General features: G+C 41.4%; 1 protein-coding gene across 2 annotated transcripts in view; it reads right to left on the bottom strand.

Moving 5' to 3' along the window:
* TSPAN2 (tetraspanin 2) overlaps positions 1-25863 on the bottom strand; it is a 47175-nt gene that overhangs the window by 998 nt on the left and 20314 nt on the right. Inside the window, exons 3-7 of one of the 2 annotated variants that reach the window (XM_041757360.1) lie at positions 18816-18913; positions 17429-17503; positions 16077-16175; positions 14888-14959; positions 1652-1735 (exon numbers count right to left, since the gene is read on the bottom strand). In XM_041757360.1, coding sequence (XP_041613294.1) covers positions 1652-1735; positions 14888-14959; positions 16077-16175; positions 17429-17503; positions 18816-18913 — 428 coding nt within the window. The remainder of the gene's footprint in view (positions 1-1651; positions 1736-14887; positions 14960-16076; positions 16176-17428; positions 17504-18815; positions 18914-25863) is intronic. The other variant, XM_041757361.1, reaches the window with a different exon arrangement.

Genomic DNA, 25863 nt, shown 5'->3' with positions numbered 1-25863 from the left:
GAGGTAGGCTTAAGAGAAAGAACCTGGAGCAGGGCTCCAAGCTTCTGGCTGCCACAACTCAGTACCACATATGGCAGGAGAGACACCTAATGGACATTTGGCTAACTGTGCAACTCTTACCTTAAGAAGAAAGGAATTACAGAAGCTCAGGGGGTGCTGATTCAAGATGACCAGTAGAGAGCCTTCCCCCTTTAGTGTGGTTGTCAACTTGGATACAGCCCTTACTTCGTCCTGGTTGTATTCTAAAGGGATCCCCTCAGAAAGGAACTTTTTCAGTATTGTCCTGCTACTGTCGTGAGTCAGGGGTTACTGTCTCTAGGATGCTCGCTCATTGAGATTGTAGAATTGTTATGAGTGTCTCTTTGATACTTCTATTATTCAGCACATTTTCAGATCTTCTGCCTCAAAATTGTCCTCAGGAAGCAACAGAATAGCAACTAGGCTAGCCCTATAGAAGATGAGGAGGGCCGAGAGATGTTCCTGCATTAGGAGGTACTCAGCATAGTATTTCACCCACTGCCCCACCCCTCTGAGTTCTAAATGCAGAAAAGAGGGAAGATGCTTGTGTGTCCCAGAAAACTGCCAATTCCATGATTTTCCTTGCAATTCCCTTTGCCTCTGCCTTAGCTTATGCCATGAATTAATCTTCATAGAGAGCTAGAGGGTAAGTGCTACCTTAGCATGAGCTATTATCACTCAACCCCTGGACTGTGGAAATCATCTCTTTACTAGCCTGACTCAAATCTCACTTCCCTCCAACTTACCTCCACATGGCAACACAGGTCCTTTTGTCCCTTGGTGGCTTCCCTCTACCTTAAGGATGAAGCCTAACCTCTCAAAAGGGCACAGTTATATGGATCCTCATATCCTCCTCACTGTCCTCTCTTGCCAGTCCTATCATATCCCTTTGGTCCCTATCAATTCTTGCACACTCTTGTACTGTAGAGGCACTGAGCCTCCTGTAGGTACCTAGGTGCACTATGCTTCACACTTCTGCATAGGTTATTTTCTTTGTCTGGATTCTGGGTTCAGGAGCACCCAGATTATGTACAGAGCTAGCATTTACTGAGTGCTATCTTCCAGACACTTTATATGAGTCAATACTCTATATGGATTACCCCATTTCAGAAATCTTCACAACAATCTTATGAGGTTAGTACATTAAAATCCTCATCTTACAGATGAGGGAATTGAGGAATAGAGAAACTTTCCCATGATCCCAGGGCTTGTAAAAGGTGACCCCAGACAGTGTGATGCCAAAGCTTGCACTATTAATCATTGCACTACACTGCTTCTGCAAATCATAGGTGAGAGAGATTAACCTGGTAGGCTATTTTAAATTTTTAACAGTAAGAAGAGACCCAGAATTGGAAATCACTTGTTTAGTTTAAGCTTGTTGGCCTTAAAATATGAAGTTATTGCAATGATAAACTCAAGGTCATAATTAGGTTAAAGTTAAAATTGGTATCATATTTTAGAGAACTGAGTGTTGCTATATCTAATGAGTTTTGTTCTTAGAAGATGTCCTGTCAACAAGTGTCTGTCTTTTATGAGAAATCTCTCCTAAAATACTGACATATCACACTCGAAGGCAAATAAGATGCAAAGGCTTCTTAGAAAGCAAAAAAGATAAGTTCTGGAACTTTCTCACCGTGAGACCTGCAATCCCAATACCAACAATTCCGATGAGCTGGAGCTTAACACTGATTATGGCCTCAATTTCATCAATGCAATTCTGTTTTGGAAAAAAAAAAGTCAGGAATAACAAACGATGATATCTGTGAATTATCACTCTGATCCAACCCTCTCTTTCTCTACAGAGCATCCTGTGAAAGTTAATCCACATCAGCTTCTTGCTCACATTTAAAGCGCTTCTCTTAGCACCATTTTGATAACCTTAAAGCAAAAATGTATATTGGGGAAAAAAATACAATCCTCTTCTTTTGGTGGAATGTTCCTATTTAGGCCAACAGCTCTTTCAGAGCCCTGAAACCTGGCTGGAGAAAGCTATTCTAGGACCTGAAGCATTTAAAAATTTGGGGCATCTTCTTGCTTTCAGCATATAAAAATAAGTAAAATATCCCCCAAATAATAGCTCCTTGCTTTTGTCTTGTCATTAATAATTTAAAAGACTTTCTATATACTTGGTCCAATTTACTATGCAAGGTAGGTATTACCTAGTAAGAGGCTTAAAAGTCTGTACTGGTTTAAATTAAACAAAGGAATACAACTCTAGCAATTAGACGACCACTCTTATCTATGATGGCTGTGCTGGTGGGTCTCTATCGTCTCATCTGCCCCATAGAGACTTGTGGAAGTCAGATTCAAAGAATGAGGGATAATTGGATAGGGAGCAGAACAGATCACTTGTCTCTACAATTAATTTCTCCAGTTTCTATTTGGAATCCTCTTACGTATAGAGGTATGCTCTCCATGCAATTATGTCTTTAGGCTGTCTAGGTCCTTTTACTTGTCACTCGTCAGCTCCCTCTAGTACTCACATAAGCTGTATGAAATCCCTATCACTATTATTAGGTCTCCTGTCATAACCGCATTCATTCATTCATTCAACAATCATTTCTTGAGCATCTACCTCGCCTCAGTGAGTTACTGGAATGACATGGTAGGTATAGAGATAAGACATGATTTCTTCTCCCCTTAGGGAGCTCACAGTTTAGAAAAGGATACAGATTCACAAAAAGTAACACACTATAATACATTCTGGTAAAAGTTTGAGAACCACTGCACTAAATAGTGGCTGTCTCACTAAACTGGAGAAAATGGTTTCCATAGGTTCTATAGTCAACCTATAGAAATCCTTCAACCTTCTTCTTCACCTATAAACTTCTATGCTCCATTCATTTCCAGGCACTGTTGTAGGCAGCAATCATGCAAAGTGAACAAGGCAGCCCTGCCCCTTACCTCCATCTCATCAAAGCCAACCAAGTACCTTTCTCTGTTGAAAGTTAACCCTTTATTGGAGCTAAATCTCATTCCCTCTCATCTCCTCAGGAAGCCTGTACTGTCAGTTATCTTCCCCTTTTCTGTGCATTCAGCCTCTCCTTCTCTGTTGATATTTCCACTCATCATATAATGCCATGCCTGTGTTCTTCAGCCTAAAACAAAACAATCCCCTCTACTGCAGTCTTCCTCTAGCTCTGCCCACATTCCCTCCTTGCTTTCACAGTCAGCTTCTTTTTGTGAACAACTCACATGTACTGGTTTGCTTAGTTGTAAAGGAAATATGTGCTTACGGTTGAAATCTGGGAAATTCAGTAGTTCCCCCCCTATCTGTAGTTTGGCTTTTGCAGTGTGTCACCCATGGAGTTTCACCTATCCATTGGGGATCTTGAAACATAGCCTCTGCGAGTAAGGGGGAACTATTCCAGATTAAAAGAAAGAAAAGAAGACATATTTGTATTCTTATAATAAAGATAATCACTAACACTGTTGGTGTATTCTTTTGCTTTTTTTTTTTTTTGAAGATTTTATTTTTTTTAAGTAATCTCCACACCCAATGTGGGGCTTGAACTCACAACCCCAGGATCAGGAGCTGCATGCTCCATCACCTGAGCCAGCCAGCCGCCTTTGTTGGTGTATTCTTTTTTTTTTTTTTTTTTTTTTTAAGATTTTATTATTTGGGAGAGAGAGAGAGAGAGAGAATGAGAGCAAGAGAAAGCACAAGCAATGGCGAGGGGCAGTGAAGAGGGAAAGGGACAAGTTGACTCCTTGTCACCCATGGAGCCTGACGTGAAGCTTGATCCCAGGACCCTGAGACCATGACCTGAGCCAAAGTCAGATGCTCAACCGACTGAGCCACCCAGGTGCCCCTGGTGTATTCTTAAACACAAACATACACTTAGTTCATTATTTATATACAACTATGTGCTTTTTAGACTTAAAATTATGACTTCAAAATTACTTTCATTAAACATTCTTTGAAATAGTGGCCTTTAATGGCTCTAAAACAATTCATCATATGATAGTACACAATTCTCCTATTGTTACAATATTAATGGCCTATTCAGTATTTTATTCTTATGAATAACACTGCAGTGATACCATTATCTCTGTCCATATCTGATTTTTTTTCCTTAAAATAAATTAAGGAGTGAAATTTCTGAATCAAAGGGCATGAACACACACTTAGCTCACTAGTCGCTTTAAATTTCTTTTTAAATTTTAATTCCAGTTACTTAACATACAGTGTTATATTAGTTTCAGGTGTACAATACAGTAATCAACACTTCCATACATCACTTCCCCATCACCATTTAACCCACCTTCCCACCTCTCCTCTGCTAATCATCAGTTTGTTCTCTATAGTTGAGTCTGTTTCTTGATTTGTCTCTCTTTTATCCTCCTTTGCTTGTTTCTTAAATTTCACATATGAACAAAATCATTTGGTGTTTGTCTTTCTATGACTTATTTTGCTTAGCATTAAACTCTCCAGCTCCATCCATGTCATTGCAAATGGGGACATTTCATTCTTTTCTATGGCTGAATAATATTCCATTGTGTGTGTGTGTGTGTGTGTATGTATATATATGTGTGGATAGATATAGATATAGATGATATAGATATAGATATAGATATAGATATAGATATATCTCACATCTTTTTTATCCATTCCTTAGTCTATGGATACTTGGGCTACTTCCAAATTTTGACTATTGTTGATAATGCTGCTATAAACATCAGGGTGCATGTATCACTTTGAACTAGTGTTCTTGTATTCCTTGGGTAAATACCCAGTAGTGAAATTGCTAGGTCATAGGTAATTCTATTTTTAATTATGTGAGGAGCCTCCATACTGTTTGCACAGTGGTGTGACGGTTTGCATTCACACTAAGAATGCATGAGGGGTCCTTGCCCCCCACATCCTTACCAACACCTGTTCTTTCTTGTATTGTTAATTTTAGCCATTCTGAGAAATGTAAGGTGACAATTCATTGTAGTTTTGAATTGCATTCTCCTCATAAGGGATGTTGAGCATTTTTTCACATGCTTGTTGACTATCTGTATATCTTCTTTGGAGAAATGTCTGTTCATGTCTTCTGCCTATTTTTTAACTGGATTACTTGTTTTTTTGGGGGGTGTTGAGGCTTACAGGTTTTTTATATATTTTAGATACAAACCCTTTGTCAGATATGTCATTTGCAAATATCTTCTTCCATTGTGTAGGTTGCCTTTTAGTTTTGTTGATTGTTTCCTTCCCTGTGCAGAAGCTTTTTATTTTGATGAAGTTCCAATTGTTTATTTTTGCTTTTGTTTCCCTTGCCTCAGGAGACATATCTAGAAACATGTTGCTATGGCCAATGTCAAAGAAGTTACTGCCTGTGTTCTCTTCTAGGATTTTTTATGGTTTCACGTCTCACATGTAGGTCTTTAATCCATTTTGAATTTATTTTCGTGTATGGTGTAAGAAGTGGTCCAGTTTCATTCTTTTGCTTGTTGTTGTCCAGTTTTCCTAGCACCCATTGTTGAAGAGACTTTTTCTTTTATTTATTTATTCATTCATTAGAGAGAGAGAGAGAGAGAGAGAGAGGAGAGAGAGAGAGGCAGAGACACGGGCAGAGGGAGAAGAAGGCTCCATGCAGGGAGCCTGATGTGGGACTCGATCCTTGGTCTCTAGGATCACACCCTGGGCTGAAGGCAGCGCTAAACCACTGAGCCACCCGGGCTGCCTGAAGAGACTTTTTCTCATTGGATATTCTTTACAGTTTTGCTGAAGATTAACTGGCTTTTTGGTTGTGGATTTATTAATAGATTTTCTATTCTGTTCCATTGATTTATGTGTCTGCTTTTATGACAATACCATAGTGTTTTGATTACTGTAGCTTTGTAATATAGCTTGAAGTCCAGAATTGCGATGCCTCTAACTTTGCTTTTCTTTTTCAAGATTGCTTTAGTTATTCAGGGACTTTTGTGGTTCCATTGAAATTTTAGGATTGTTTGTTCTAGTTCTGTCAAAAATGCTCTTGGTTATTTTGATAGAAATTACAGTATGCATATTGCTTTGCACAGTATAGGCATTTTAACACTATTTGTTCTTCCAATCCATAGCATGGAATGCCACTCTACTTCTTTGTGTTGATTGTCTTTAATTTCTTCCATCAGTGTTTTATAGTTTTCAGAGCACAAATCTTTCACCTCTTTGGTTACATTTATTCCTAGGTATTTTATTATTTTGGGTGCAGTTATAAATGGGAGTTTCCTTAATTTCTCTTTCTGCTGCTTCACTATTGGTGTAGAGAAATGCAATAGATTTCTACTCATTGATTTTGTATCCTGAGACTTTACTGAATTTGTTTTTAGCAGTTTTTTTTTTTTTGTGTGTGTGGAGTCTTTAGGGTTTTTCTAATTCCTTAGAACCGCTTTTGTTGCATCCCAGAGGTTTTGAACCATTGTGGTTTCTTTTTCATTTGTTTCCTTGTACTTTTAAATTTCTGCTCTTATTTCCCAGTTAACCTTTTCATTGTTTAGTTTCTCATGAATAAATAAAAAATCTTTTAAAAAATAAAAAAAATAAATTGCACTTTGTCCAATAGAAGTATTGGTACTCTGGCTTTCTTTTGACATCCATTTACATGATAGATGTTTCTCTATCCCTTCACTTTCAATCTGCATGTGTCTTTCGGTCTAAAATGAGTCTCATGTAGGCAGCATATAGATGGGACTTGTTTTTTATTTATTCTTCACCCTGTGTCTTTTGATGGAGCATTTATTGCATTTGCATTCAGAGTAATTATTAATAATTATATGTTTATTGTCATTTTATTATTTGTTTTGTGATTTCTTGTGAAGATTTTCTCTGATCCTTTCTTATCTTTCTCTCATGGCTTGCTGATTTTCTTTAGTGATATATTTGGCTTTCTTTCTCTTTATTCTTTGCATATTTATTAGTGGTTTTGATAGATGGTTGCCATTAGGTTTGTATATAACCTCTTTTGCATGTAGCAGTCTATATTAAATTGATGGTTGTTAAACTTTGGATTGTTTTTTCCTTTCCTCCTCATACTTTTATATGTTATTATATTTCATATCCTTTTTCTGTGAGTTCCTGGACTGATTTTTTTTACAGAAATATTCATTTTTATTCCTTTTGTGTTTCCTACCTTTATACTGTCACTTTTGTTCTCTCTTTTCCACTCAAAGAGTCTCCTTCAATATTTCTTGCAGAGCTGGTTCAGTGGTCATGAACTCCTTTAACTTTTTTTCCCCAAGAAACTCCTTATCTCTTTATTTCTGAATGATAGAGTATTCTTCCTGGGTACAGTGTTCTTGGCTGAAGATTTTTCCCATTCAGCATGAAATATCATGCTATTCTCTTCTGGCTTGGAAAGTTTCTGCTGAAAAATCTCCTGCTAGCTTTATGGGTTTTCGCTTGTACTGAATTCTTTTGTCTTTCTTTTAAATTTTTTTTCCTTATTGCTATAGTTTGCCAATTTAATTACAAGATGTTTTGATTAATTACAAGATGTTTTGATGTGGAGCTGTTTTTGTTGATTTTGATGGGTGTCCTCTTAGAGCTAGATATCTGTTTCCTTCCCAAGATTAGGGAAGTTTTCTGCTATTATTTCTTCAAATGAATTTTCTGCCCCCTTTCTCTCTTCTTCTTTTTCTTCTTCTTCTGGAACTCCTATAATATGAATGCTATTATGTTTGATAGAGTCATTGAATTCCCTAAGTCTATTCTCATTTTGCATAATTCTTTTCTCTGTCTTTTGTTCAGCTTGATTATTTTCCATTATTCTGTCTTCTACGTCACTAATTCATTTCTCTGCTTCTTTCATCCTGCTATTCAAGAACATCAAGCATGTTTCTTATTTTGCTTATTGAGCTTTTTATCTCTGCTATATTATTCCTTGTCTCTGTGCTTAGGGTCTCACTCAAGCCTTCTACTTTTTTCTCAAGTCCAGTGAGTATCCATATGATCATTGCTTTAAATATGTTATCAAGTATATTACTTATGTATGTTTTGCTTAGATCTCTGGCTATGGCTCTGTCCTGTTATTTCATTTGGGATAGATTTCTGTCTCCTCACATTGTCTGCCTCTCTGTGGTTGTTTCTGTGTTAAGAAAGTCAGCTGTGTTCTCTGCTCTTGAAACTGCTTTTTAATAAAAAGAGGTCCTGGCACTTCAGGAGAGTATCCTATGTGTGTTGCTTATGCCTTGTTATTTTGTCTGAGTCACTTTTCAAATATTTGTAGGAAAAAATTTCACAGGTAAATACAAGCATAATAAAAGTAGTAGATTAATGACATAAAAAACAGTACAGAGATTAAAACACAAAAGCAGTAAAATCAATTATATATATAAAAATCAGTCAAAGAATTCACAAAATAAAAGAATATAAAGTGTGACATCATATAAAATGTGGAGGAAGAGGAGTAAAAATTTAGTACTTTTAGAATGGGTTCAAACTGAAGTGAGCACCAGCTTAATATAGACTGTATATGCATAAAATGTTGTATATGAGCCTAGTGGTAACCACAAATAAAAAACCTGTAATAATATACAAAAAATAAAGAGAAAGGAATCCAAGTAAATCATTAAGAAAATCATCAAATCACAAGGGAAGAGACCAAAAGAAAGAACAGAGACGACTTACAAAACAACCATAAAACAAGTAACAAATTGGCAATAAGTACATACCTATCAGTAATGACTTTGATTGTAAATGAACTAAATGTTCCAATCAAAAGGGGACTGAATGGATAAAAAAAACAAGACCCATCTATATGCTGCCTAAAATAGACTCACTTCAGACTTAAAGACACATGCAGATTGAAAGAGAAGGGGTGGAAAAACCTTATCATGCAAATGGAAGCAAAAAAATAAATAAATTCTAGGCTAGCAATACTTATATTGGACAAAATTGACTTTAAAACAAAGACTATCATATAGGACAAAGGGAGATCACTTCACAATAATAAAGGGAACAATCCAACAAGAGGATATAACAATTGTAAATATGCATCTAATAAGGGAACACCTAAATTCATAAAGCAACTATTAACACACATAAAGGAATAAACTGATAGTTTACAATAATCGTAGGGAGACTTTAACATCCCACTTACATCCATGGATAGATCATCCTGGCAGAAATCAACAAGGAAACAGTGGCTTTGAATGATACATTGGACCAGATGGACATAATAGATACATTCAGAACATTCCATCCCATAAGAATAGAATATACATTCTTTTCAAGTATATATGAAACATTCTCTAGAATCAGTCACATATCAGGCCCCAAAACACATCTCAATAAATTAAAAAAGATTGAAATCACATCATGCATATTTTTTGACCACAACAGTATGAAACTAGAAATCAATCACAAGAAAATATCTGGAAAGAACACAAATACATGGAGGCTAAATAACATGCTAGTCAACAATGAATGAGTCAACCAAGAAATCAAAGAGAAAATAAAAAAATATACATGGAGACAAATGAAAATGATTAGACAATGTTCCAGAATCTCTGGGTTGCAGCAAAAGATGTTCTAAGAGCAAAGATTATAGCAATATATGCCTACCTCAAGAAGCAAGAAAAATCTCAAACAACTTAAACTTACACTGAAAGGAGCTAGAAAAAAGAAAAATAAACTAAGCCCAGAGCCAGTGGAAGGAAGGAAATAATAAACATCAGAGCAGAAATAAATGGAACAGAGACTAAAAACACAGTAGAACAGATCAATGAAAACAGAAGCTGGTTCTTCCAAAAAATCAACAAAATTGATAAGCCTTTAGTGAGACTCATTGAAAAAGAAAGAGTGAGAACTCAAAATCATAAACAAAGTAGAAGAAAAAACAACTGACAACTATAAAAACATGAAAGATTATAAGAGAATATTATGAAAAATCATAGGCCAACAAATTGGACAACCTAGAAGAAATGGATAAATTTCTAGAAACATGACCTCCCACAACTGAATCTGGAAGAAATGAAAAATTTGACAGATTAAATACTAGCAATGAAATTGAATCAATAATTTAAAAGCTCCCAACGAACAAAAGTACAGGCCCAGATGGCTTTTCAGGCAAATTCTACCACTTGTTTAAAGAAGAGTTAATACATATCCTTTTCTTTTTCTGAAAGAGAGAGAGAGAGCCCGAATGAGTGGGGGGAAGGGCAGAGGGAAAGAGAGAAACTAAGAATCCTAAATAGTCTCTACACTCAGTGCAGAGCCTGACGTGGGGCTTGATCACAGGATCCTGAGATCATGACCTGAGCTGAAATCAGGAGTCAGATGCTTAACGAACTGAGCCACCCAAGCTCCCTGAGTTAACACCTATTCTCAAACTATTCCAAAAAAGGAGAAGAGGAAGGAAAGCTTCTGAATTCATTCTATGAGATCAGCATTCACCTTTGTACCAAAACCAGGCAAAGACACTACAAAATAAGAGAACTACAGGCCAATGTCTCTGTTGAACAAATGTGTAAAATTCCTCCACAAAAACCAGGAAACCAAATCCAACAATATACTTAGAAAGATCATTCACCATGTTCAAGTTGGGTTTATTGTTGGTGTGCAAGGGTGGTTCAGTATTCATAAATCAATCAACTTGATACATCACATCACTAAGAGAGTTTTACCATAAGGTCACCTCAACAGATGCAGAAAAGCATTTGACAAGGTACAATATCCATTCGTGATAAAAACCCTCAGCAAAGTACATTTAGAGGGAACATACCTCAACATAATAAAGGTCATATGTGACAAGCCCACAGCTAACATCATTCTCAATTGGAAAAAATTGAGAGCTTTTCCTCTATGATCAGGAACAAGATAAGGATATCCCGTCTTACTACTCTTTTTCTTTTTTCCCACTCTTACCACTTTTATTAAACATGGGCCTGGAAGTCCTAGCCACAGCAATCAGACAACAACAACAACAACAACAACAACAAAAAAATAAGAGGCATCCAAACTGGTAAGAAAGAAATAAAACTTTCACTACTTGTAGATGACATGGTACTATATATTAAAAAAAACCCTAAAGAGTCCACCAAAAAACTACTAGAATAGATAAATGAGTTCAGTAAGGTCACAGGATACAAAATCAGTATATAGAAATCTGTTGCATTTCTATACACTAATAATGAAATAGCAGAATGAGAAATTAAGAAAACAATCCTATTTATAATTGCACCCAAAATAATAAAATACTTAGGAATAAACTACCAAGGAGGTGAGAGATCTGTACTCTGAAAACTATAAAACATTGATGAAAGAAACTGAATATGACACAAAGACATTCCATGCTCCTAGACTGGAAGAACAAATATTGTTAAAATGTCCATACAACTCAAAGCAATCTACACATTTAATGCAATCCCTATCAAAATACCAACAATATTTCGCACAGAATGGGAACAAATAATCCTAAAATTTCTTTAGAATCACAAAAGACTCCCAATAGCCAGAGCAATGTTGAGAAACAAGAACAAAGCTGGAGAAAACCAATCCCAGATTTCAAGATATACTACAAAGTTGCAGTATTCAAAATAGTATGTCACTGGCACAAAAAGAGACACATAGATCAATGGAACAGAATAGAGTCCAAAAATAAACCCACACTTTATGGTTAACTAATCTATAACAAAGAAGGCAAGAATACACAAGGGGAAAAAGATGATCTCTTCAATAAGTGGTACTGGGAAAACTGGACCACTTTTTTATTACATCATACACAAGAATAAACTCAAAATGGATTAAAGACCTAAATAGAAGCGCTGGAAAAATAAAACTCCTAGAAGAAAACATGAGCAGTAATCTCTTTGACACTGACTGTGGAATATTTTTCCAGATATGTCTCCTGAGGCATAAGAAACAAAAACAAAAATTAACTATTGGACATCATGAAAATAAAAAATTTTTGCACAGCAAAGGAAACAATTAACAAAACTAAAAGGCAACAAAATGAATAAATGATAAAATAAATAAATAAATATTTATTTCTACTGAATGGGAGAAGATATTTACAAATGACAAAATAAGGGGTTAATATTCAAAATATCTAAAGAACTTATAAACTCAACACCAAAAAACCCCCAAATAATCCAATTAGAAAATGGGCAGAGAGGTTGAATAGACATTTCTCCAAAGAAGACAGCCAGATGATGAAAAGATGCTCAACATCACTCATCATCAGGGACATGCAAATGAAAACCACAATGTAATATCACTTCACACCAGTCAGAATGGCTGAAATAAAAACAAGAAACAAGTGTTGATGAGGATGTGAAGAAAAAGGACCCCTCATGCACTGTTGGTAGGAACATAAGCTGGTGCAGTCACTGTGGAGAACAGTATGGAGGCTCCTCAAATATTAAAAATAGAAATATGATATGATTCAACTATTCTACTACTGGGTATTTACTAAAAGAAAACGAAAACACGAATTCAAAAAGATATATGTACTCGAAGTTCATTGCAGCATTATTTACAATAGCGAAGATATGGAAGCAGTCCAAATATCCACCAATAGATGAATGGATAAACCAGTGGTATATATATACATAATGGAATGTAACTCAGCCATCAAAAGGAATGAAATCTTGCCATTTGCAGCAACATGGATGGACCTAGAGGGTATAAGCTAAGTGAAACAGAGAAACACAGTCAGAGAAAGACAAATGCCATATGCTTTCACTCACATATGAAATTTAAGAAATAAAACAGATGAGCAAAGGCAAGAAAAGACAAAAAACAGACTCTAATATAGAGAACACACTGTTGGTTGCCAGAGGGGAAGTGGGTGGGGGATGGGTGAAATAGATAAGGGGGATTAAGGAGTGCACTTGTGATGAGCACTGAGTAATGTACAGATGTGTGAAATCATAATATACACCTGAAGTGAATTTAATACCATATGTTAATGGTACTTGAACAACAACAAAAAACAATCACATGGGGAGGTCCTTCTGGAATCCTTCAAATTGCATGACCTCTGTTGGGTCTGTGGTGCTCCCTCTCATGGAGGCTCACTCATGTACTACAGTGTGGGGGTGCTGGCTCCCTTGTAGGTCTCTCCAATGGATGGTGAGAACTTTGAGGGCAGTGGCTGTGCCTTATTCATGTCCTCCAGGTCTCAGGGAGTCGATAAGCATTCAACGGACAACAACAATACAAGCTAGACCTAGGATCTCATCAGTCTCTTCACAGCTATATGCTTAGAAGCATCCATGTCATTGTCCCCACATGCTCATATTTCCCTCTCTTATTTCCCACATTGGGTCTGTGCTTTCCTCAAGCCCTTCAGAACTGAAACTGCATAGCACACACCATTAATGATCCCCTAGGACCAAATACAACACATTATTTCCAGCCTTCATTTATTTGTCTTCTTCCCAGCACTGAACTCCATGGACAAACTATCTCCTCCTCCACTTCACTGTCTTCGGACTCTTCCCAACTCAATTCCTCCACAGACTTCTGGCTTCTTGTCCTCTGCTTACCTTTGTGACGAGGTTTTCAGCCCACCTCTACCTTGTTCTACACAATCTTCTTGGGCATTCCCTTCTATTCCTATGGCTTTAGCTACCACCACTATGCTGGGATTCCAACACCGATCTTCGGCTCAGATAACCTGTAAGTCCCAAAGGTACCCAAAGTGTAAACTTGACCAAAACTGCCTCAGGATCTGCTCCTTTCCCTATATTCACCTCTCATGGGGAGCGGAGTCTCTACCCATCCTTTGTGCCTAAGCAGAAGTCTGAAGTCTTAACTTCCTCCTCCCTCCTCCCTACTCACATACAAGAGGTCTCCCAGGCCTGTTGATTCTACCCCTGAACATCTCAGAATCCACTGCTCCCTCTCTCTTCCCACTGCTGGTGAACTTGCATTAGCTCCTCACATCTCTTTTATTTGTTTGTTTGTTTGTTTATTTATTTTTTATTTATTTATCAAGAGACAGAGAGAGAAAGAGAGAGGCAGAGACACAGGCAGAGGGAGAAGCAGGCTCCCTGTGGGGAGCCCGGCGTGGAACTTGATCCCAGGACCTGGGATCATGCTCTAAGCCAAAGGCAGATGCTCAACCACTGAGCCCCTCAGGCATCCCTCCTCAGCATCTCTTACCAGGGTGACCACAAGTGCCACCGAAATGGCTCCCTCCATCACTCTCTGGCTTTCTCTTCTACCTGGCACACTCAGCAGCCTGACTACGGTTTCTACAATGCAAAACTGACCATGTCAATCGTCTGCTAAAAGCAACACCTTTCCCAAACTTCCAGGTGTAAAGTCACGCCTCTGTCTACCTCCCCAAGAATGTCTGGCACCATCTCCTCTGGACTCCCGGCTCCCCTGCCGTCCTGGAGTTCCTCACCGCCACGCCTCTGTTCCCGCTGCCGGGTTGGCCTGGGATGACCGTCCTTTGTCAAAGCGCAGCCCATGGATTCCAACCTCCGTGAAGCTTTCCTAACACCACTGTGTCTCCACTGTACTCTGTACAGACATTATGCACAGCACGTCTCCCTTGACTAGGGAGACCACAAGGGGCAGAACCATGGTTTTCATCTTAAAGTGTTCAGAACCCAGCACAGTGCCTGACACACAACACTTAATAAATGAAGCATTTATCAGCGACTTCCACGGAGAGATGTGGGGTGACATTCTCAGGGTGCACACCCTTGGCCCTGGCAAATTTAATTAATGCCATAGCATTTGTACCATCATGGGCAAGGCAGCATGCCATCATTTCCCAGGGGACCAGCATACTGGAACTCAGTGTTGCTTCACTTAGTTTATATAGAATAAAGCTGAGGCAGAGAAGCCACCGGGAGAGGGCCTCTGAGAATCACACCTGTCACCCCACAGGCAAGAGCCATCTTACACTAGAGGTAGGATAGGAACCCTGGAAGAGAAGCTTACCTTGTGCCCCAGAAGCTCCTTTGGGCATGTGGGTTGGACCTGTTCAGAGCTTTCTTTTCCACAGCACTGAAACTAGAGAGTCAGAAAAGAGCTTTTAGGGCCCAGGAAGGGGAAGTAGGAGCTCCAAGTCTGGGTATCACTACTGAGGACTGGAGGACTGAGCAACCCAAAATGCCATTTCTAGAAAAAGAGAAGAGTCATATACTCATGCTAGCAAAACAACAAAGGACTTCTGTCAAGTTGTCTGAGTTTGAGGATGGGAAGTGACTCGAGGCAACCCAAACAAAGCAAGAAGCCAATTGATGATATCTGTGTAAATTGCTATTTTTTAGACAGGAATTGTGTCTTTAGGTTTTTTTGTTTGTTTTTCAGCCTGGGAGTCATTTAACCTGCTGAGTAGCTAATGTTTTATGAGCTTTAGGTAGGGCTCTTTAACTGAGGACAGGCTGGGACAGAGAGGAGAAGTGGTCATAGTAAATAAAGCCTGGGTGCTAAAATGTCAGGGCCTGAAGGCTGGCCAGCCAACAGGTGTCCTGCCTTGGGGCCAGCCCCTCAAAGACAAAGGACAAGGTATGCTGCCTGGTGTCCTTGGGGCAGCTGAAGCTGAATAGGATCCAGGGTTGGCACCTTCCAGGACATTCCTGTGACAAACAAGAATGGAGCTACCTGAAAGCATGTGGCCCAGGAGTTCATAGCTGCTTCTCTGCATCACAGGGGTTAAGAAATTGGGACGACTCCAGCCCGGCCCGTCTCCTCTGGAAGCCCCTCTTGGTTAACTATGTGTAGCTTTCAGCACTGCACTGACAGCACAATCCCACCAATGTTCTAGGATACAGGGAGCATCGCTGTCTCTGTGGCCTTTCATTTTGTAATTGATTCTGTTACACCACAATGCCACCTTTTGAGAGAACTTGGTATTTATTTGGGCTGCTTTCTGGGTGTTCTTATTTGTGCTCTTTTGTCTCTCTGGGGCACATTGCCTGATTTCTTCTTGTGAACTCTGTGTGCTAGGCTTCTTCCTCTTCTAGGTTCTACACGCAATGCCAACTGTGGCTCCCATGAGGGCTGAAATACTGTGCTATAGCTTGGCTTCATCAAATTTATTCTGATCTTTAATCCAGGAGATGAGAGAGAATCTGGTTAATGAATGATCTTTAGAAGGAATTAAGGAAGAATGAAAGTTACTTACTGTTGAGTGGAAGGTAATGAGAGTCCCATTTCCCCTTTCCTTGTCTTTTAGGTAATCATTATAAGCTTCTTCATACATGGTCTGAACATGTCGTATAGCCTGAAAACATACCAAGGGGACAGTGAGTGGGAAGTTTCAAATATTCTCCTTTCATTAAGGAAAATCCCCTATTCCTTACTCTTGGAAAATATAGTCCTTCCCTATGTTCATCTGTATTTTAAGATAATTCTGCATATATGGGATGGATTAGAGATTCTGGAATTTCTCGGATACTTTTGGAGATGGAAGGATAGACTAAGAATAACTTTCGTAGCCTAGAAAGATTTTTTTAGAGTGGAGCTTCTCAAACCTGAATGGTTTGAGGCCCATCAGCCCCACCCAGGAGATTCTCATGTACAACGAGTGGGGACTTAGGCATTCTTGGTACCACCCTGGTTAAAAGTACTCGAGTCTATTCATGACGTGGTTTGAAAGATGTTCATGACCAAGGAAAACTGGTTCAACATACAAATATCATGAAACTCAGGGAATGCTTTTTTTGGTATAAAGGCATGTGATCTGACATCCATAGAGATCTCAAAAAGTCCAAAGATCCAATTCTTCCAACCTACAAATATAACCAGATACTTTAGCAATATCCCAGAGGAGGTGTTACTTATTCCACATGTTTACCATTTAAAAAAATCTATAATGAGTTCATAAACACAATATTGGTAGTGCATGAATTTATGTGAAATACAGTAAATTAAGTTTCCTCCCTTCCTCCTTTTCACTCCCCTCTTTCCCACAGTGTGTCTTAACACAGGGTGTTCCTTCTAAAAAGGCCTCTTCTTCTGTGAGTTCTCCTGATAACCTATTTTAGACACCTATAGTTTGAGCACCAATTTAAATAAACTCTCACCAGCATGCAGCAGGCCAGGCTCTAGTCTTTGAGGGTAACGTGGCCTCTTTCCAGGCCAAGCCTGATGGACAAATGATAGTCTAACAAGGGATGAAAATGTGTGTTCCTCTCCATCCCTCTTTTTCATATATGTAATCTACCTGCTTTCCTGTTACAAATGGGATCATCTTAAACTAGAGATCCTTTAAAAAAAAATCAGACACCTTTATAAATCTAGCGAAAGCTATGATTTATACCTCCTCAGAAAAATGTGTACACGTATATGTATGCACACTTACACATACAACATATATAGGCCTGTATAATACTTTCAGGTTAAAAAGTTCTGTGTAAATGATATATGTGGGGGTTATTTAGTTTTTCAATATCATTGTGGGTGAAATATTCTCATAGCCTTTGCCATGAAGAAACACTTTAACCATCATAAAAAGTAATTGTAATTTCTACTTACTACACCCTTGCCTATAAAAGCAAATACTCCAGTGGTTACTTCAGCAGCAAATATCACCAGTAGGCAGGTAAAGAACTGCAGAGGAGAGAAAATATGCATTTCACTAACTCAACACCTTTTCAATTTATTTGGCCTCTTTAATACTAGTTCCATTTGAAAAACATTAGGCAAGGTTATTCGTTTGCATTGATCTGGTAGGAAGCATTTACCCCCACCCCCCTGTAGTTTGTTTATTCTTTCATTTGCTCATTAATTTATTCAGCAATTGTTCATCGAGCATCTACTCTGTACCAGGCACTGTCCTTGGCACTGGATATAGAGTGGTGAATAAGATATGACCCCAATGTCTGCTATCACAGACCTCCTATTAGAAAATGGGAAGTATGATAAATGAGAAAGGAATAAAAAAGTGAGTTAGATAATTCCAGGTAGTGATAAAGAAATCCCACCACTTTGAACAGTGCCGGGCACCTAGGCGCTCAATTAATTCTTGATGAACAAAAGAGATTTTATAAAGATTTAAAACAAGACTGGGAGATAGGGAGAAACTGGTTGGGCCTGGATTGGGGAAGGTGTGACCCACACTGTGTGGGCTGAGAGGCTTCTCTGTGGGGTGGGAATGGCGGGGAGGGGCATTCTCCTGGACCAATTTCTGTTCTGGTCTCTTGGGTCTACTCTGTGTTCAGTGATAAGCAACAGGGATGCTCGGCAACAGGGGAAAGACAGGTAGAAAGGAGGACTGCGGAGATGATTTAGAGATTTTATACAGCAAGAGGTCAGAAGGAGGAGCCACAGTTAAAAATCAGCAATTTTGGTAAGGAGAGACTGCCCACTAAAATTGCTGTTTCTGACTCTTCACGGAGAAAGACAAAATCTTTCTCTCTTCTGGCCCTTCTTCCTTCTGTTTCTCTCAGGTCACTCTGCCATTGGATGTATAGCAGTAACCGAAATTCATTTTTTTTTTTTTTTAAAAAAAACAGAGGCTTCTTGTTAAAATAAACCACCAGAGAGGCGTTTGGTGAAGTTACTGATCTCCAAGAGCAATTATTTTTCTTGTAGTTAGTTAAGAGCACCTTCCTGCCTATAGGAACTTTGGCCACCTCACTCACTGCGAAATAATTGTGATAGAATGATCATAATGACCCTGTACAATTATTAGGCACTTTAACTTCCCAAACATCTTCCCACTAATGACCTCATTTTTTTTTCATACTTTCCATATGAGGCAGGGACAAAGACAATATTATTCTTAAGCGAGAAACGGAGAAATGGAGACTCAGGGAGAGGGAGTGAGTGCCAAGGTCTCCGTGGCCCTGAGGAACTGGCGCTGGAGGCCAGACCTCTGGCCCCCTCTCTGGGCCAGTTCCACCCCGGACGCCCCACTTACGGATCCAAGCACACACTGCGACTCCCGCATGGCCCCGCAGCAGCCAAAGAAGCCCACGGCCATCATCAAGGCCCCCGCTCCGACCAGCACATACAGCCCTGTGGGGAGAGTCACAGGAGACACTGACCGCTCAGCCCACTCGCTGCCCCACCGCTCCAGGTGTCCCCACCCGGCACAGGCACCGTGTTGTGTCTGCTGCTGATAGTGTGTTACCCACGGGTGACCCTCACTGAGTGCACCTGACTCAACCTGCAGAGGATCCCGAGAGGCAGGGGCTACCATCGCCCCCGGTGAACAGAGAAAGCTGATACCTATGGGGGTGAAAGGACCCCTCACTGGCAAGGCTCCGAGAGCTCCCGTGTCCGACTGCCACACCTGATGCTCTTACTCACCTTGGCACGCCTCCCACAGGCCAGGCACTTTACCTTTCAGATTTCTGCCCCCCCTATAAAGTGGATAGTACTATTCTTTGCATGAAAGTGATGCAGCAGGTCAGGTGTCTGCGCCAGAGCTGGGACATAAACCCACTCCCCTCCAGGAGCCCCTTGGTCTCTTGTGGCACCCTGGACTTCATGACTATCTCCGTCATAACAGAGTCCTTGAGGACCAAGTGGGAGGGTAAAGAGCTGATGGTCTGCCCAGATGGGGAAGCAGGGACGGAGAGGGACAGAAGAGGGAGGCTTTGGTTAGGGATGGGGTTGGGAGGACACAGCAATAAAGCCATCACGTTTTGTGAGAATCAGACTTGAGAGGGCATTACCATGGACACTGAACACACCAGAGGTTGCAATGTTCCAAGAAAACAGCCAAGGAGAGAAGGCGACAAGGTGACACAGACCAAATACCATTACTAATACAATATTAGCTGCATTTATTACGGGCTGATTTTTTTCTAGGTACTGTTCTGAGCAACTGTCACAGATTTATTAATTTAATCTTCGTGAGGTAAGGTACCATTATTATATCCATTTTCTAGAGAAACTAGGCCCCCAAAGTTTAAGCGATTTGCCCAAAATTGCTGGGATGAGCTGAGATGAAAATACCCATCTGCCTCTAAAGCCATCTCATCACCATCACCCTAAGGGGCACTGCCTCTCCAGCAGTAACAGCACCCTTAACCTGGGTGCTAATTTCCCTTACTGCTGAAGTCAGGCCATAGGAACTGTGGTTCTCACAGAGAAAGAAAAGGACAGATATGTTCTTATTCTGAGAGAAATAAAGCCAAGCCCTTTCTTATTTCCTTTTCTGATCCTGAGATAAGTTAGAACACAATGTGACGCCTGGTACTTGGCTTGCTTGGAATAACGCTAATTGTCCCTATTTTATTTTTTGCATTTTATTCATGTGAGTCACCTGAAACCCCTCCCATTCGCAGAAAGGGTGGGGAGCCAGCGTTCCACCTCTGTGGGGAAAGCCTGCCCTCGGGGTACCTCTGCCTCCTCCAGGGGGGCCCTCTGGGGTGCTGCCGGTGGTTTGTGGGCAGATCTATCTAGTGTCTGGGGTGGCAGGCCAGGCTGCTGGGCTTCCTGCACCACCCATGCTGTTCTCAGGGCTTCTGGGACGGGGAAGCCCTGCTGTATCCGCAGTCCCCTGGTAGGTATTTATTGCTTTCCTGCTCTGCCTACTTGGCTACTTCCTCCCCTTTCCTTTTTGGTGAAAACCAAAAGAATGATTTCATGTAGATTGGACGTAGTAATGAGAGAAATGATTCCGTATTAAAAACAGTGCTACTGTTAACTCCACTGCCTAACACCTCATTGTTTTAAAAATTTTATTTCTCAGAGCTCTTTCACTGCCATCATCTCCCTGGTTTCTCCAACAACCCCCATAGGTAAGGCAAGTGTTCTGTTTCTGTTTTGCCAACGAGAGTCAGAGGGGTATGATGGCTGTAGGCAGGACACACAGGCCTGGAGACCTGATTCCCATCCTATTTCAAAGAGGCTGTGCAGGACCTTATTCAGTCCCCCCACAAAATGTCTCAGGGGTGGGCTGCCTTATTATATTAATTTCCCATTTAAAGTGTTTACAGTCTATAGATTCTGCTCAGAGCAACAGCCTAGGGACCCGGTCTGCCTGGATCCTTATCTAGCCTGGGTTCTAGCCACAGAGGAATTTACTGTGATATGACCTGGCCGGCTCCCTTCCATTTTCTGCTTTTGCGGGTGCTCTTATTTGTCTTTCTCTGAAGATCTGAGGTCCACTAACTAACCTTCTTCATCCTATCTAGGATATGCTCGGCACAAGACAGAATTCTTGATCAGACTGGCTGTCCGCCATTGCCATGTGTTTGCTTAGAGATACATGCTAGGTGTTTGCTATTTCTCAGGTGCCTGAGAGTCTGGAATGGAGGAAAGAAGGCAGCTCCTGAGGAGGTTAGGGTGTGGGGGACATAGGCACAGGACCTGAGGAGGACACAATTGTTCCCCACTGCAGACAAGCTCACTCAGTCCCTTGGGCCACAATCTTTGTCCTTCTAGAATAACGATCTCCTCAAGAAAATCTGCTTATTTGTACTGTAGTCTATTCTTAGGCTATCAGAATCCTAGAGTTCAGAGGAAAAACATCCCTAAACTGACCTAGCAGCTCCAGTTCCTGAGACCTCTCCCCAACAATCAAAAAGCTTTGTCTGTATCAACTCATTTAAAGTGGCTCCCCACCCCCGCCCGCCATGGGACTGGATGAGGCATGCTCATCAATTTCTGTGGCTTTTTGGTGGTAGATGGTTTTACATACCCAGCTAATAATCATTTTTCATCTGAGAATATTTTTCTCTGCCTCTGTGCAACTCTCCCTCCCTTCCAGCATGCCCTGGATGCACGTAATTATATATGTGTGTGTACATATACATATACATATACATATGTATATATATATTAAATATATATGTATATATATATATATATATATATATATATATATATATATATATATATATAATATTGTACGGGACCTAGCTTCTGGGGAAGGTAAAGACTTGGGCTCTATGTAAATCGCAACAGTGATGGGTTACTGCGTCTTGTTGTCTTGTTCTATGTAGCTTGACATGTCTTAGTCATGGAGTCATTCAGCACCAGAGTGACAACCACCACTTCCTGGCACTTTGGCCTACTCTGTGCTGCATCCACGTGGTGCACTTAATAGGCATCAGCTCGGAAACCTGCCACCTGAGAAGTATCAATGCTGTCAACTAGTCTCATTCTGATGACGTGGCTCTAAACCACTCCTGTATCTGTCTCTCCTCATATCCCCCCATGTAATTAGGCTTCCTGTAGGCTGGCTCCTTCCATATTGAGGAACATAATAATCTACCTACATAAAAGAACAAAACCTACAGCAGATATCACGCTTATGAGTTCTCTTCTGTTAAATCACCTCATGCCATGAGGTCTGTGGTATGTTAGTGTTCATATTCCACAACTGGGGAAACCGAGACACAGAGAAGTGAAGGCATTTACCTGAGACTGCACAGCTAGTGAGGGGCAAAGCTGGAGAGTCTGCTCCAAAATCCACACCCTGACTCCTCTGGTGCAATTCCAGCAGGAGCTCAGAGGAATGGGGACTCTCAGCTAAAAAGCTGTTCACTTTGCAGTTATACATGCCAAGAGGATGCTCTTTCTTTTTCCTTGAGGAAAGTGCTTGAGGAATCTCTAATGGATGAGGTCTGGGTTTTCCTCTGAAAATACAGGGCTGGGAGCCAGATCTCTGGACCTATCAACTGACCTTTAGGTGCGTCCTCTTAGAATTCCTTAGTTTTGTTATCTGCGATTTGGAAATAGAACCTAACTTGTAAAAATGCTTTGGAGAAACCGTCTCAACCACGTAAGCTATAGCATGTCACTTCTGCAGCCCCTACAACTCTCAGGTAAAACTGAAAAACAAGAAGTAAAACAGTATTATTGGAGTGAGTCAGAGTTTTGAAAAAGGCAAGCCAGCTCCTCAGCATTCAGTTCTGAAACCCTTTCCTTCCACACAAGGTCCGGCTGCAATCAAAACCAGGCTCCCAGACCCTGCGTTCAACACAGAGAGAAGGCTACAACGGTCAGCCTGTGACCCTGAGGAGCCACACGGCTGCTATTTGTGTGTGCAGAAAGACCTGCCACCATCCTTGCTCACAGACAGGACTTCATGCGCCCCAGCACATGCCACCTGTCTGGACTTCCAAGGCTGGAGGGGCCAGCTCCCCACTCAGCACTCCTACAAAGAGCCCCTGCCCTGTCACTCTAGGAGGCAGCCCTAGCTGGGGATTGCAATAGGAAGTCGGAGGGGCTGGGGCGCCTGGGTGGCTTGGGCGGTTGAGGGTCTGCCTTTGGCTCAGGGCGTGATCCCAGGGTCCTGGAATCAAGTCCTGCATCAGGCTTCCTGCGTGGAGTCTGCTTCTCCCTCTGCCTGTGTCTCTGCCTCTCTCTGTGTCTCTTATGGATAAATAAATAAAATCCTTAAAAAAAAAAAAAGAAGTCAGAGGGGCAGGCTGATGGAGTTTGGATGACGAGAGGTAGGGGAGCTACCCCCAGGAGTTCACTGAGAGAGACTACAGCAGAGAGAGTGCAGGAAACCCCAAGTTGTCCAAGCAGGTCCTCTCTTGCTGGGCTCTCTATTTTCCCCATCAGCACCCCAGGGACACAGACAGCTTACATCAGCCTCTAGACCTTGCCCTGGTTCAGAGGACCCTGAGAAGGGGCAACAAGTGGCATTCTGATTGCCCTTACCCCCTGCCCTCAGTATCCCCAGCTCCTGCTCACCCTCAGGGATCAGTGCTGGGTCTCTCCACCCTGGTGCCAGCTGTGATGTCAGGATGGGTCTTTATCACAAGAGGGAACCTCTCTCCATCATAAGGAGGAGGAAGCAAAGATCCCAGACAGGAAAGTATTCCCCCAGGGACAGAGGAAGTTCTACAAAACCTAAGCAGTCACCTGCCCAGAAGCAGGCAGCTAGACCACGTGTGCTCCTAAGACCCCTCCTGCAGAGGGGACTCGAGGCTGTGAGGCTCTATTTCTTTAACAGCCACTTGAATGTGCCAAGCCCGGTCACCAACACTCTTTAACAAAGGGGCGATAAGAGTTTAGTGGGCTCATTGCTCTGGAACTTATTCTGAAAAGAAAACACACAGATTAGTGACTGCCACCCTGTGACATGAAGTGAGATTTTCCAAAATCTGGGCCTACTTCTTTTTTAAAGTCCTATTACCTCACACTCTTTGCTATGTAAGTCCATAAGTGGTGTCCTGGTATATTTGTCTTCTCACTTTATTGCCAGAGAGTAGGTATCTTTCTTATTTGGAAAATTATTTATTGAGGAAAGAATTAGTCTCTGCCAACATGTATATCACTCCGTTTATGTTGTAAGAAATATCTGAAGTGAGGAGGAGGTCTCTGACTTCACAGGACTGTTTATCGTTGCCACTGTCCAGAGAGACAAACAGAACAAGCACAGGCTGGGGTGTCAGCAGACCTGGGCTGTGGGCTGAGCCCTCCACGAAGAGCTGGAAACCTTGGCCAACTGCCAACCTGCTGTTGTTTTATCTGCTGGTTCTCTCTCCTTAGTATACATAGCGCCAAGATTCTTGATAACACGTTTGCCTGAAGCTCCAGCCCTGGGCTTAAGCGTCTCACCACCAGCCACTCACTAAGGGCAGAAGGGAGGTGTGCTGAGGATGAAGAACTGAGGTGGGCAAACCCACACCCAGGCCCCAGGCCCCCAAGAGCACACAAGAAGGACTCAGGCCCGGCTGTATAGACTGTTGTTTCCCCTAGCCAGAATTCACTTCTTCTTCATATCTGTGAAAGACACAAACCCTCTCTGCTCAGTCCCTGCAGACTTTAACCTTTAGGGTAGACATGAAGCCAAGGCTTCAGCCAACAAGCCCATCCTAATGCCTGGCGGGGGAACAGGCACTGGCCCCAGGATTGGCAATGAGAGCGAGGGTCAGGACTTTAGCTGGAGCTGCTGGAACGAAAGAAGGGTGCCAGCGTGACTAGGGAGATGGCGTCGGAGCTGGGAGCAGCCACATTATCATCTTCAGGAAACCTGCCTGAGCATGGAGCCAAAGGGGAGCAGAGCTAAGAGACAGGGATAGGCAGGACTTGAGCACATCACCTGCACCCCTGAGGCCAGTACTAATCCTGGACTTTTAAGTTTTGTGAGTCAAGAAATTTCTGTTTTGTTCAACATAGCTTGTGTCAAGTTTTTGTGATTTGCAATCAAGGGTGTTGACAGGGCATTTCTTGCCTCTTGGGCCCCTCACATTGCCTCAGTTTAGATTAGCAAATAGGACCAGGAATATCTGCATGGAACCAGTTCACCCCCCTACTCAACCCAGGATTCCCCTGAACTGAAGAACACTCCATTCTGGGTTTTGCCATGTGAGCGGCCAATTACAGACCGATGTAGGTGAAAGTTTGCTTTTATCTGTCACTTCTTTGGTTTACAAAATCATGAAAAAAGGTTTTCTTACGTTGGACCTAAACTTACGCCTGTGTACCTACTATGGGCACTTCATTTGTGGGGCAAGGTAGATGGAGCCTGCTCCCCAGATTGCATCTCAGGTCCACATCCCTCCCCCCCTCTCTGGACAGGAACCCTTTCTTGTGCAACTCAGGTTCCTACCGAAAATCATAAATTATTACTTTGAGGCTTGACTCTTCTATCACTGATTATTTTTTTAATCGTTTTGATTCCTTCTGGCCCTGACTTTAATAATGTAGGATAATAACGTTTAATAATGTTTCTTGTTTTCCCATCTCTTTGCTCACAGTTCCTACTGCTGACAACCACCACGGGCAATGCCCTTGTGTCTGAGTGTATCAGTAACCTGGCATGTTCTTTTCTGTCTCCTCTCTCATTCCACAATGCATTGTGGGTCATACCTCCCCCAAACCCTAGTTATCCCTCTGTTGCTTACTAATTTAACAAGCTTTGACAGTCAGGGTCCTGTGTGCTTGTCCACCCCCCCTTCCCTCCCTGACACTTCTAATCCTACCTCCCACCTTGCCCCAATCTATTCCCCTCTAACCAGAGTCCTTTGCCTGGCCTGGGCTTGCTGATCACTGTC

Source organism: Vulpes lagopus, chromosome 5 (genome assembly GCF_018345385.1).
Source record: "Vulpes lagopus strain Blue_001 chromosome 5, ASM1834538v1, whole genome shotgun sequence".
In the NCBI taxonomy this organism is placed as follows: Eukaryota; Metazoa; Chordata; class Mammalia; order Carnivora; family Canidae; genus Vulpes; species Vulpes lagopus.
This window is presented reverse-complemented; position numbering and strand designations above follow the sequence as displayed.